General features: G+C 50.7%; 1 protein-coding gene across 1 annotated transcript in view; it reads right to left on the reverse strand.

Moving 5' to 3' along the window:
- The window catches only part of COL5A1 (collagen type V alpha 1 chain), a 105880-nt gene that overhangs the window by 63060 nt on the left and 29868 nt on the right, over positions 1 to 12952 (reverse strand). The window contains exons 5-11 of the mRNA XM_008642319.2: positions 11993 to 12124; positions 10188 to 10334; positions 9826 to 10074; positions 6785 to 6937; positions 6464 to 6520; positions 2833 to 2874; positions 2551 to 2613 (exon numbers count right to left, since the gene is read on the reverse strand). Of these exons, the coding sequence (XP_008640541.1) occupies positions 2551 to 2613; positions 2833 to 2874; positions 6464 to 6520; positions 6785 to 6937; positions 9826 to 10074; positions 10188 to 10334; positions 11993 to 12124 (843 nt within the window). The remainder of the gene's footprint in view (positions 1 to 2550; positions 2614 to 2832; positions 2875 to 6463; positions 6521 to 6784; positions 6938 to 9825; positions 10075 to 10187; positions 10335 to 11992; positions 12125 to 12952) is intronic.

Consider the following 12952-nt stretch of genomic DNA (forward strand, 5'->3'; position numbering starts at 1 on the left):
TCACTTTCCGAGCTGGCAGGCAGCGATCGATGGAGTGCAGGCAGGGCCCCTCGTCCTCAATCATGTCACAGCCACGAGAAATGCTATTACTGCTCCATCAAAGCCCACAGCAAACGAGGGGAGAGTCTTCCCAGCACTGCTCCAGGGGAAAGGTGCGAGTGCAGCAGCCACAGGGACCAAGGAGGTAACAGAGAACCTTACCTAAAAAAAATGCAGCGCACAGGTTGGGGACATTAGCACAGGAGTGCCCCAACACCTCAGGAATCTCCTCCAATGCACCTTAAAACCTCGGGAGACACCTCCCAGTGCAGGCCAGCAGTGATTTTCTCTCTCTCAGGGGTCATATTTAGCAATGTGGGTACATCAGAAGGAAAAGGGGACACGGACATGGCCACTGCAGAGGAAGCCACAGCAAAGCTCTGGTACCACTGCAGCACTAAAACAAGGCCAAGGGGAGATCCTTGGGAGCACAGAGATCCTGTTCTGATCTCCTTCAGTGGAGTGAATTCTCCCCTCTACTCTTTCTGGGTCTTAGGTTACTCAATTAAAAAAAAAATATAACCAAGGCCACAAACACTGAGCTGCATTTCCAACAGCAACCAGCGGTGTGAACGCACATCAGAGCAGCACCACACCCCTTAGCCAGCCAGACCTTCCCCTCTGGACTTGGCCATTGCCTTTTTTCCCCACCTTGTCCAAGCCAAAATATCTGCCAGGAGAGTGGGAGGCCCTACAAACCCCCAGAGTCTGTGTCTGGTCACCCCAGCTTATTCTTTTGGGCACCCAGAACGCAGACAGGATGTGGTTCCCCTTCTGGACCCATGAAGGATCAACAGCCTGCCACGGCAGGGAGCTGCCTTATCTGCCAGGAAAACTGCTCAGCACCTCGGGGATCAGATTAGGGAAGTGTTTGCTGATAAGAGCTCCTTCCTTTAGCATTTGCTGGGTGACAGCAGTGACAGCAGTGGGATGTTGTGTGTTCTGGAGCATCTCCCGGGATCTGTGGCACTGCTGCTCCCTCCCTCCTGTGCTTTCCAGGGAAAACACACCCCAAACCAAGCCTGCCTGCAGGAACACACCTGTAGGCACATTGTTTGGCTCTTTTGGGTGGAGCCTGGCACTGGGGCTGCTGGAAGCCCCATTCCCAGATGGACCAGGAGTGCTCCAGAGGCTGTTCTGGACACAGGCCCGACTGCCCTCCACACCGAGATGCACCCAGGCATCAACCAAGCTCCAAACTCCTCTTGGTTTGCTCCACAGTCAGGCTGAAATCCATGGATTTGCTCATGTGAGATGACTACCCTGGGCCAGCTTCACCCTCCTGCAGCCCTGCTCTGACCCTGCCAGCTCTGCCCAGCTCTGCTGCTCCGTCCCCCAAAAACCAACGTGGCTTAAGGGCACTGGGCACCCCTCTGGTCTGAGCCCCAGGCTGAGCCCAGCTCGGGTTCTGTGCAAAGCCAGGGCCTTGTCTGTGCTAGGGTGAGTTTTCCATGAGATGTCAGGCCAAAATTGCTGCTGGAGAAGGATTGGGAGCAGTGGGCAGCCTGCTCCCCACCCACCCAGGCCCCTGCTCACCTGGCTGCCTCTGCCAGGGGGGAGGAACGGGCTGGAACAGGGGGTGAACAAAAGCAGAAGTCCCAGGGTCATTTCAGACACTCAGCTCAGGGAATGAGGACAGTGGGGTTTTATTTTTGGCATTTCCAAGGACATGGATTGCTGCTGGAATGCTGCTCCTGCACTTACTGACCTGAGGCTCGAGCTCAGCAGCTCCCAAAACACAGATCACTGCTGATCCCAGGTACATGACTGACAGAAATGCAGTGCTAAAGTGTGGGATTTGGGGTCACAGTCCCCAAAAAGCCCTTGGGAGCAGCTGCCTTTGAGGAGACATCCTGAAGCTGGAGGCTCTGCAGCAGCAGCACACAAAGCAGGGGCTGCCAGGGACAAAACTGATTCACAGCAACATCCACAGCTGAGTTAGGCATTGCCAAAGAATGTAAATCAGTGCCTGCTGCTCGCTGGGACAGACCAATAACCCACCTATGGAGAAGGTGAAGTGCTGCACAGGAGCTCCTTTCCCACTGGGAGCAGCCTGGGACACGGAAAGGCCACAGGGACAGACCCTGGCGTGACCCCAGGGCCATCCTGGGCCCAAGCAAAGCCAAACCCCCTGCCAGGACTCACAAGAGCAGCTGGAATGAGGGTGCAGAATCCCAGCTGAGCTCCCTTTCCCTGTGCTGGTGACTCTTGGTGTGTTTGCTCCTCCTGTTTTCCCAGTTCCACACCGGGAGGAGCAGCCAAAGGGCACAGGCAGAGCAGGGAGTTTGCAGCCTTAATACTGGTTTATCTTGGGAAAAGGTTTAATAAATGCATCTGTTTCCCAAACCTTTTTTTCCCTGGATGCAAAGCTCTGCCCTGTACCCCACCATGAACTCCTTTGGGAATTGCTCCTACAGGATTTTAAGGCTCCAGGGATACCCCACAGCCCCGCTTTGCCCACACAAACCCACCCAAAACTCCACCAGAGAGGAGAAAACCACGGACACTCACCCTCTCCCCTGGGTCACCCATTAAGCCCACGGGTCCAGTTGGTCCTGGAGGTCCTGGAAGGCCCTGGCAGAGAGAAAGACAGGGAACAAACTAAGCCACAGAAATGTGTTGTTATTTGTAGCAGATTTCTACAACGAGCAGGAGAAGATTTGGAGCTCTCTGTTTATTTTTGCACCACAAAATCCACCCCAAAGCTCTCTCTGTGCACATGTGTGGCAGATGGGAGCACGGGAGCCCGGGGACAGCATCCCACACCCAAAGCAGGGGGAAAATGCCACTTACTGCTGGGCCTTCAGGACCAGGGGGACCTTCCACCAGCATTCCCTGAGCAAGAGGAAGGGAAAAAAGCGATTAGACACATCCTCAAAGTCATTTTGCCCACAGAGAAATGCCCAGTGCTTGATCTGTTCTTAAATATTTCAGCTCTTGCTGCTGCACTGAGATATTCCAGAGCTGGAGGGTTTCCACTCCCTCTGGGTGACTTCTCCCAGAGGTGCAGAGGATCATGGAATATTTAAATCACACAGGGCTCAGCAGAACAGCCCTGACTCTCAGCATCAGCCCCAGCACAGGGTCACCTTCCCTGCCACAACCATGTCCCTTTGCTCAGAGCCAGGGACAAGGAAAATCCTGGAGTGTGTCCAGCCTTGATGGTGCTGGAGATTCAGCAAAAAGCTGTTCCTAACCCTGAACAGCTTAACAAGAAGTTAGCAATCAAATTGCAAGGTGGTTTTTAAACGATTTTTTCCAGCAGACTGCACGTTGTGATTTCTTCTGTGAACGTAGGAAATCACTGTGTGGGAAAAATGCTGGAATATTGTTACTCCAGCCTCTTCAATCTAAATATTTTGTCATCACTTTAGATCAGATCTGTCATGCACTCAGGAAAATTGAAGTTTGGGGGTTTTTTTCCCTCATGAGTGTGTAAAAGGCAGGAAAGAAACCTCCCAATCCACCTGGAAAATGCTTTCCAGAAGGCATCAGGGTGATATTTTGGGAAGAGTTCCACAGGGAACTCTGTCCCTTTCATCTCTGGATCGGGAGATAAAGCAGCACCAGTTGAGTCAGCAATTCCCAGCTCACCTGTAGCAAAAAAAAATCCCGTAAAAATCTGTGGATGAGCAGTTGGCTCCTGTGGGAGAAGCCATGCAGGGGCTGCTTTGGGGTCACCCTAAACTATTCTCAGGCTTCAGTGCCAAAAGCCTCAGCTGACCCCACTCCAACTGAGCTGAAGGAATTGGAAATGTCTGCAGGAAAATCCAGGCGTTCCTGCCCCAAAAGGCACACTCCCTAAGCCCAGAGCAGCAAAAAATAACCGAAAACCCCCTGCCATGATCCACCCCTGCTTCCATCAGGGTTTCTACACCACAAATGTGAGGCCAGCTCTATTTTCTGCCTTTCCTGGTGTCCACGGTGTTTAAAATCCCACTGCAGATCTGGCTCCCACTGCAGTCAGATGTGTGAGGGGAAATTTGCTGCTGCCACCCCAGGAAAGCCTCTGCAGTTCCTCACCAGGGAGGAATTTAGGTCGTGGGCTTCACCCTGTGCCCATTTCAGGTTCAGCCATGGAAACACTTCACTGGGTGGGAATTAGGGGTGAATTCCACACGTCTATCCTCCAACCTGCAGGGAGATCACAGCACGTGGACACCCCAAAATCCAACCTTGCTGAGGTCCCAGCACATGGACACCCCAAAATCCATCCTTTTTGGGACCAATGATGGCATATTTTGGTGTAACAGTTTCTAAAATAGAAACTAATCAGGGTGCAGAGAGTCCCAGCCCACCCAAGAGGTTTGTGGGGTGCTGGTGTGAGCACACACAGCACCAAGGCTCTGCTTCCCAGGACTCTCCTTCCCACGGGGAAATGTCTGGGATAACTGGCCCATTTGGGATGCAAACATCCTTGGCATCTTCCCATATTTATCTGCTAGTTTATGTCGAGATCTGGCCTTGGGGGCATCTGGAGATTCTCCTTGGCAAGAAACCTCCAGTGCTTCCATGGATGTTCATCAACGGGAGCGATGGAAACGAGGGAGGGTTTTAGGGACAGCACCAGTGGGGTGATCCCATTGGGGGGGGGCATGCCAACCATGGATTTGGGATTGTCCCAGGGGAAAACAGGGCAAGGCTTCCACTTCAGACACCACCCACAAGTGAAGCCAATATCCCAAAACCAGCCCAAAATCCTGCTGCGCTTCCGAGGTGCTGAGCAAACCCTCCCAAAGGTGAGCACCAGGGTCCCCCCAAAAGGACAGAGGGCTCTGAGGAGGTGCCAGCAGCCTGATGGTCCCACAGCTGGGATATTTGGGATCGCTGCATCCCTCCTCTCCATCCCTCCTGCCCCTGCCCTGCCCTGCCGCCTCCAGCAAGTGTCAGCACAGAGCAAGGATTGAAGGACAGCCGGGTTGGAACGGGAAGGAATAAAAAATCCAGCAGAATCCAACTTTGTGCTTGGGTTTTATTTCCCTTCTCCTGCAGCTCCCATCAAAAATTAAAAAAAAAAACCCTAAACAGCTAAAGAGTGCAGAAAATCCGAATTTCTCTGCTCAAGAGGAGCTGCATGGAGAGGGACAAAGCACCATTTGGTCCTGTTTACTTTCTGGCAAAAGCCATCCATGCTCCAGTGTTTTGAAATAGCAAAGGCGGCCAAATTCTTTCTGGATGATTAAACTTCACTATTTTGTTCGCTTTGTAGATTTGCAGGCTGGGTTTGTGCCATCATCTTCGTGGGGTTTGGCTGCCCCCCTTCCCTTCCCACCCCTCTGATAAGGAAATTGCTGGCTCCTCCCTTTGTTTGCAGAGTGAGAGACCCAGAAAGGAAGAGAAGGAAGAAAAGGTCAGAAATGTTTTCATAAGGGACTTAATTGGAGTTTCCAAGCCACGCTACTGCACCCAGCTCCTCCCTGGCCTCCCCTGCCTGCTACCTGCAGAAATTTCAGGTGGGAGAGGAAAAGGAGGAAAAATGAAAAGGAAAAGAATGGCCTGAGAATGATGGGAAGTGCTGCCGCAAGGCTGGGTGCTGTGCTGGCCCTCTGCCAAGGAAAATGAGGTTAATTGAGCTGCTGGTGTTCAGCGAGCAGGAGCTCAGCCCTTGGGGACTGGGCTCGGGGCAGGTGGCTGCAAGGACCTGATCCCCAATTCCAGCCTGGGGAGGAGCAGGAATTGGGGTATCCTGGCACAGAGAGAGGGGGAAAAAAAATGGGAATCAGCCAAGAGCCTCTTGCTCTGCTCACAGGAGCCCCTGAGCCAGCCCCAGCCATCCCCACCATGGGCTCCTTCCCCACCTCAGCGTACCAGGTTGGGCACCCACAGCTTTTGCAGAGTGCAGAGGGCACAGACAGCTCGGAACTGTTCTTTAGAGAGAGAAAAACAACCTCAAAATCAGGCCAGAAATATAAAGGAAGAGCACAGTGGGTTCCACCCCAGGGAGGACACAAGGGAAAAGCTGGTGGGACTGTGGAGCTGGTGCAGGAGCAAACATCTCCTCTGCAGAGCTGTGTGCAGGGATTTGTTTTACATCCCTTTTATTCCCACAGGGATGAACCCATTGGTGGCACAATTAAAGGCAGCCCCAAGCTGGGAGTTCAGGGCAGGATACGACCTGGATGCTCCAGGGATGCTGCCAAACTCCTGAGGGATGAGACCTGGCCCCTGCCTAATGCTTCAGTCCTAGGTTTTATTTTACTAAACGAGAGATTTCATGGGAATTCTTTCACTTCCTTCACGATTTAGGTCGTTCCTTGAAGCTTTAAAAAAAAAAAAATCATATAATTACAATGTTTTATAATAAATGAACCAAGGAATTCTTTCATGGGAATTCTCCTCCCAGCTGTCCCACTGAGAACAAATTCTCTCCACCTTTCTCCACAGGGATAAAACCAACAAAACCCCAAACCCAGGTGCTCCTTACCGGCTCAATAATGGCAGGTTCCCCCTTCTGTCCCTTCTCACCCCGGGGGCCACCGATCTGTGGGACACAGGGAAAGACAAAGCCAGTCAGTCAGAGACAACATCACCACCATCATCATCACCAATCCCAGCAGGAACTGGAGATCCTGGGACAATCCTGCTGAGATTCATGCAGGAAAGACCCAGGGCAGCCCCTCCTTGTTCAAACACACGTTACAGGTGGGGGAAGCCCTGTTTTTTGCACTGCTAATTCTGCTCTAAATTAGGGAAGAACCAACATTTTGAAGCAGAATTTTCCTGGATGGAGAAGAAACCCTCTCACCCCTTCGTAGATGGTGTCCTGGTTGGCTGGCATGCCGGGCCCGATGTCGGGAGAGGCTGTCCGGTCATAGTAATTGTCATAATAATTCCCATCATATTCCTTTATGGTTTCCTCAGTGAAATCCTTATCCAGGTCATCCCCTCCTTGAGCAGCCTGGAGAGGAAAGAGCAGCAATGGGTCAGGCTGGAATTCTCTCCTGGCTGGACATGCTGGAATATTCCTGTGTTGTTACATTAAGGGGGGTGATTTTTGCAAGGGAAGGGTGGTTTATGATAATAGTAACAGGGGAAAAACCTGGGGAAAAGTTAAAATCTGGAGTTTTTAAGTCTCTAGTGACTTCTCCAACAGCAGGAAGACAGATGGGAGAAGCTTCATGTCAAATATACACCCTGGCTTTCCCTGGGATTTCTTTGTTGATCCCCAGTAAAACACTGTGAGTAGAAAAGTTGGAGTGAGGAAAACAAAACACAGCACAAAGCTCATGTCAGGAGGATCCTGCGAACTCCAAATGCCTGAAGAAAGAGGTAATGGAAGTTTAGAGTGCTCCTCATCCCTCACAGCCTTGGTGCTGGAGACGCTGGATTATCGAGCCCAAGGAGCCCCACATCCGTTCCCAGATTTCAGATGCACATCAACCCCATGATGTGTCACTGTGAGTGTCCAATTACAGCAGGAAATGTGGAAAAATCCAAGGCCACTTCTGTGAAAACCTCCTGTTTGTTTAGTCTGGGATCTAATCTGGGCTTGTCCAAAGAGCAGCAGCAGAAGTTGTTACAAATCCGATGCTTTAATCCCTGACTCCTCTCTGAATCCTTTCACCCGCAGATGCCGTGGAGCACAGCAAGGACATCCAGACAAGGCTCAGAATTTCCTTGCTGCTCTCCATATCCCTGTGCTTCCAGCAGCCTGGCAGGCACAGGCCCTTGGCACCCCTCGCTCTGAGCAGCCCTGCAAAGAACAGCATGTGCTGCTGAGATTTCGTTTGGTTCTTTCTTCTCCAGGTAATGACCAAAATAGTCTCGAAATTGAGTTTTTTCCAGTGCTTCCCGGAGAAATATCTCCTCACTACTACGAATTCTAAGTCACTTCAGTGCCATCACCGCTTCCAGACTTTTTTGCTGTGCCAGAACTACTCAGAACCCATAAACACGAGCATCTGGGTCTAAAGTCAAGAGATTTTAAATTAAGACTAAGCCCAGAACTAAGGCAATCATCACCCCACCTTCTCTTACCTCTGCAAACACCAACTGGCCTTGGCAGAAGTTATAATTCGGCAATTATTCAATTAGAAAACTTGGAAAAGTCAGAATTAATTAGGGCTAACCCTAACCCTGTGCTATCACACAGCCCTTCTATCCTGGCTGGTTTTGCACTTTAAAACCTTAAAACCCTCATCTAGAAAGTCTTATCTGGCTCTAAGGGTTTGGGGATAGCAGCAAATTGCATGTCTTGAAATGAGTATCAGAAATGCCTGGTTCGATATTTTAGTTGAGGTCTCCAGGTCTGTTTGCATGGGAAGATGATATTTGGAATAACTGGGCACTTCCCTACCTGAGCTTTCCTTCTCTATTTCCTTTTCCCAAGAACTAAAGTGGCCCTTGAAGTCTCCTGCTTCCTCTTCCATTTTTTTTTATTTAAGGCTCCTCTATCCAATCTTTAATTCCTCTCTCTTAGAAAGTCCAGGCTTGGCCAAAGACTTCTGGCTCGGAAAACAGAAAACTTTCCTGTCCATGGGCTCCCTCAGGTTGGCTCCCTCAATTTTCCTCTTCTCCCTGTGTATCATTTTGAGCTGTCCAACCTCCTCCACCACATTTTGGCTGGGCTGCATCCCCCCTCCCACTCTTGAAACGGCTGGATCTGCACCTGCCTTGCTCCAGCTGCTCAGATCTTTGCCTGGACACTTTCCCTGACACCCTTTCCCTCAAATTTCCAACTCCAAGGATCCTGGCCAACTTATGCTGCCTCTTTTGCCGCAAATTGTGGCAAAACAAAAAAAAAGAGACAGCTCCACAACAAGTGATTCTCCACTGGAGAAACCACCTCTAAGCTCTTCCTGGGAATTAGGAAGGGATCTGGAAGCATTATAGAAACATGGAATGCTGTGACTTGGAAAGATCTTGAAGCTCATCCAGGTCCAAACCCTTGCCATGGGCAGGGACATCCCCCACTAGAGCAGGTTGCTCAGAGAACAATTCCATGTTCTTCCACCACTGATTCCCCTGCTGATGCTCCTGGATAATGAAGAATTTGGCCATTTAATGTCGTTATTTCCTTGCTCAGTGAACTCTCACTTTGTGAACAGCCACAGTTCCCAAGAATTCATCCCAGTCTCACCAACATTCACCGATTTGAGCACCAAAAGAAACAGCAAGAACTGGGCAAGTCTTAAGCACAGAGAAGTCTCAAGTGCAGCACTTCAGCTGAAGGATATTGAAGCGTGGGGAGGTAAAAATTTAAATATTCCAACAGAATCAGCACTGGGATCTGGGCTGATCCCAGCTCTGAGCACATCCAAGCCCAGAACAAAGGGGTTCACACCAGGTGGACCCAGCAGTTTTGGAATCAAGGTTTTGTCCCAGTGTTAAAATGTTGGTTTTTTTAAAAAAATTAAACTGAAAAACATAAAGATGCTTTTCAGTGGGAACTGCAAAATGAAAAATATTGATGTTCTCCAGCAAATCAACATTTTAAGGATTTATATTAATAACTTTGGGATAAAAGGCTTTTACTGAGATTTTAACAGCAGCCCTCATTTCTCTTTTTGTCAGACAACCACTTCACCCAAGGAAATGCAGATGTCAATATGAGCAGCTTTTTCCAGGGGAATAATCCTTAACCAAATTCTAAATATCTGCGTTCCCCACCCTGAAATATCTGGAATGAAAACATTTTACAAGAAACTTCCTCTCCCAGCAGCTGCCTGAACCACTTATGGATTTACCATCTGGCTGCTCCAGTCTCCTTTGCTTCCAGGGCTATGAAACAGCAGAATTAATTAAAAAAAAAAAAAGGAAAAATTGAAATTAATGAATTAAAATTACATCAGTGTCGTTGTAGGTGACGACAGTGCTCGTGGGGAGTTCAGCTTCCACGGCATTTTCAGTGAGGCCACCCTGGGGATCGATTTCCTCGTTGTAGTTGAGATCCTCGTAGGGCATGGGGGTGAAATACTCCTCATTGATGGTCTCGTAGTTGTACTCGTCAACGAGGGGATCATCCACTGCTCCATCCTCCTTGGGCTGCTTCCCAGGGTTCCCTGTCTCAGGGGGTGCTGTGGGAGCTGGATAATCCTGTTGCATGTGGAAAATAAAGCACCACAATCAGCGAAACAAAACATTCTGCAGCACCTTCCCCTTTTATAAAGGTTTGTCACCCTCACCCCTGCCAGGACCCGCCTCGGTACCTGCTTGGTTTGGGGTTTCTCTCCAGCAGCCACTTCAGGAGGGCTGGGTTTGGTGGTGGGGGCTTCTGGTTTGACAGCTTCATCAACATCCTCGTAGTAGGGGTACTCGTAGTAGTAGGTGTCACCTTCTCCCTCCCCGTCTGTGTACTGCAAGGAGAGGAGGAGACGCACGAAATGAGGTGGCAGCACCCAGCGTGTCCCCCCTTTGGACATCAGGGGTTCAAACTGCCAGAGGGCAGGGTTAGATGGGATATTTGAGAAGAAATTCTTCCCTGGGAGGGTGAGGAGGCCCTGGAATGGGTCACCCAAAGCAGCTGTGGCTGCCCCATCCCTGGAATTGTCCAAGGCCAGGCTGGACAGGGCTTGGAGCAACCTGGGATCATGGACGGTGTCCCTGCCCATGGCAAGGGGTTGGAATTAGGTAAGCTTTAAGATCCTTCCAACCCAAACCAGTGACTGTGATATTTTTTAACCTTAGATTGCTGAGACCTCCCAGCTCTGCCACATCTGACACCCCGAGAGAGAGGCAGAGAGCCCTTGAGCCCCGCGGCCGCTCTGGCACCGTTCCTGCACCAACAGCATCCATGAGACTTCCCATCCACCCCCAGCCTGCAGGCAGGAGGCCTTGGAGAAGCAGATCTTTGCAGCCTTTTCCACAAGGCGTCAGTCATTCTTCAGCAAGAAACCCAAACAAAGCCGCTGGTTCCAGCCGGGCACGGCACCGCTCCTCGCCAGCCCAGCCCTCCCTGGCAGCGGCCGCCAGCGCGTGGAGCAGTTATTCCTACATGGAGCAACACAGCCTCGGGACAAGCCAGCTCTTGTTGGGCTGCTGGCTCCAAAAGAAGAGGTTTATTTTCCTGCTGCCACAGATTTCGACCAAAGTGCTGTTTTATTTGTCCTATGTATTGTTTCTCCAGAAGCGCTGGCGGAGCGGCCGCAGCGCTTCCCTGGGGCCGCGCCTCACCGGGAGCGTCCCAAAGCCCTGCTTAGGTGCTGGATTAATTTAATCCCAAAGATAAACTGGGAGGGCTGATGGCATTACTGGTTTATGGGGATTCCCTGACTCTGCAGATCTGGGCTCAGCTGAAAGCAAATCAGCCCAAGAGAGTAGCTGAGGATGCCAGACAGCAACTGCAGTGAGCTGAGACCTCTGAAAAAAGGGCAAAATTCAGGTGATGATCACTGGAAATCAGCCACACCCAGACATTTCTAATTGGGCAGCAAAAATATAAATGGATCTGGCACCAGCCTTTTTTAATGTGTTTCCTTTTTTTAAAAGAAAAGACCTGCGGTGAACCCTTCATACAAAAATTATTGGGCACAGCAGCTCCTAGGGATGACTTAGGAGCGTTCCTGCCAAAATGAAATTCAAAGCAAATCCAGGGGCAAAAATCTTTCTCGCTCCTTTAACACCTGTAGTTCCACAGAATATTGAGAAAGAGCTGTTTAATCCTTTAACAAGTTCAAAAGTGTAATCTGAAATTTAGAAACAGGTGCCTGTTCTGGATGGGGCTGGAGCTGCCAGGGAAGGTCAGCATTCCACACTTGGCTCACGTTGTCTCTCCTGTGTTTCTGAGCTCCAAGTGAATGCTCTTTTCAGTCTTTGGAAATGGGAGGAGCTCAGAAAGAGGGGAAACTCCAAAGAGCCCAAACCCAGAACGTGCAAATCCTAAAAACAAGCTCTGTCTGGGATGCTGGACGTGAACCATGGGGAAGCTGAGTAGGAGGAAGGAGCCACGTGTTTGCAAGTGTGGTGTACACCCAAATACCGGTGATTGTGACCCAAAACATCCCGAGAGACTCACGTATTCGTCCTGGTTGGGGTCCTGGGACTGTGGGGAGTCGGGGATGGCGGTGTCACAGTCGGGGCTGTAGTGCTCACAGTACTCGAGGGCTGCCCGCGGGTCCGCCACGATCAGGAGCTGCTGGATGTCACCCTGCAGGGAGGGAGCACAGGGGGTCAGGGATGGATGGTGCTCGTGGAGACACCAGCCCGAGGCTGCGATCAAAGCCATAAACACAAAGAAATCAAAAGCAAAACACGTGGCAGGGCCACCTTCCCGACATGGGCACGTCCCCTGAGACGAGCCAGGGGAAAACCTCCATGTCCAGGGATTGGCTGCTCCACGAGGTGGGAACCTGCTGTGCTTCATCCGCAGCCCCAAATCCACCTCCCCAGAAGACAAATCACCCAGAACAACAGCAGCACAACAGCACTGACAGCCCCAGGCAGGGCGGGTGCAGGAAAATTAAGAGAGAAGAGCTCTGTACCCCCCCAAATCAGCAGCATCCTGGGGACAACAAAACAACTCCTTTCCAGCCGGTCCTGTGCAGCTCTGCAGGGCTGCAGGGTCACCCTGCCCAGTCCTAAAAGCTCCTTATTGGCCTCAAAACTCCTCTGCTTCTCCTCACAAAAGGCATCACACCCCCTTTTTTACATCTTGCCTCACCTCGACGACATTCCACCCACAGCAGACACAGAGAGAGATTAGAAATGCATCTGATAAACGCAGAAAAGAGCCAAAGGGAGGCTTTTTTCACTAAAAACCAGGTGCAAAGGAAGCTCATTAGGCACCAGGGCTGCTTAATGGGACAGCTGCTCCCTGAAGCCCTGCACAGCCACAGCCCGAAGGTCAGAGCAGAAATTGCTCTTGAGTTTCCTAAAGAGTCACCACGCTGCTCAGCCACGATGCCAAAATCCAGTTCATTCAGCAGACAGTTACATAAGACTTCACTACTTGGATGCTTAGAGCTGATACTTTAAT

The sequence above is a fragment of the Corvus brachyrhynchos genome, unplaced genomic scaffold (assembly GCF_000691975.1).
Source record: "Corvus brachyrhynchos isolate BGI_N302 unplaced genomic scaffold, ASM69197v1 scaffold59, whole genome shotgun sequence".
NCBI classification, from domain to species: domain Eukaryota; kingdom Metazoa; phylum Chordata; class Aves; order Passeriformes; family Corvidae; genus Corvus; species Corvus brachyrhynchos.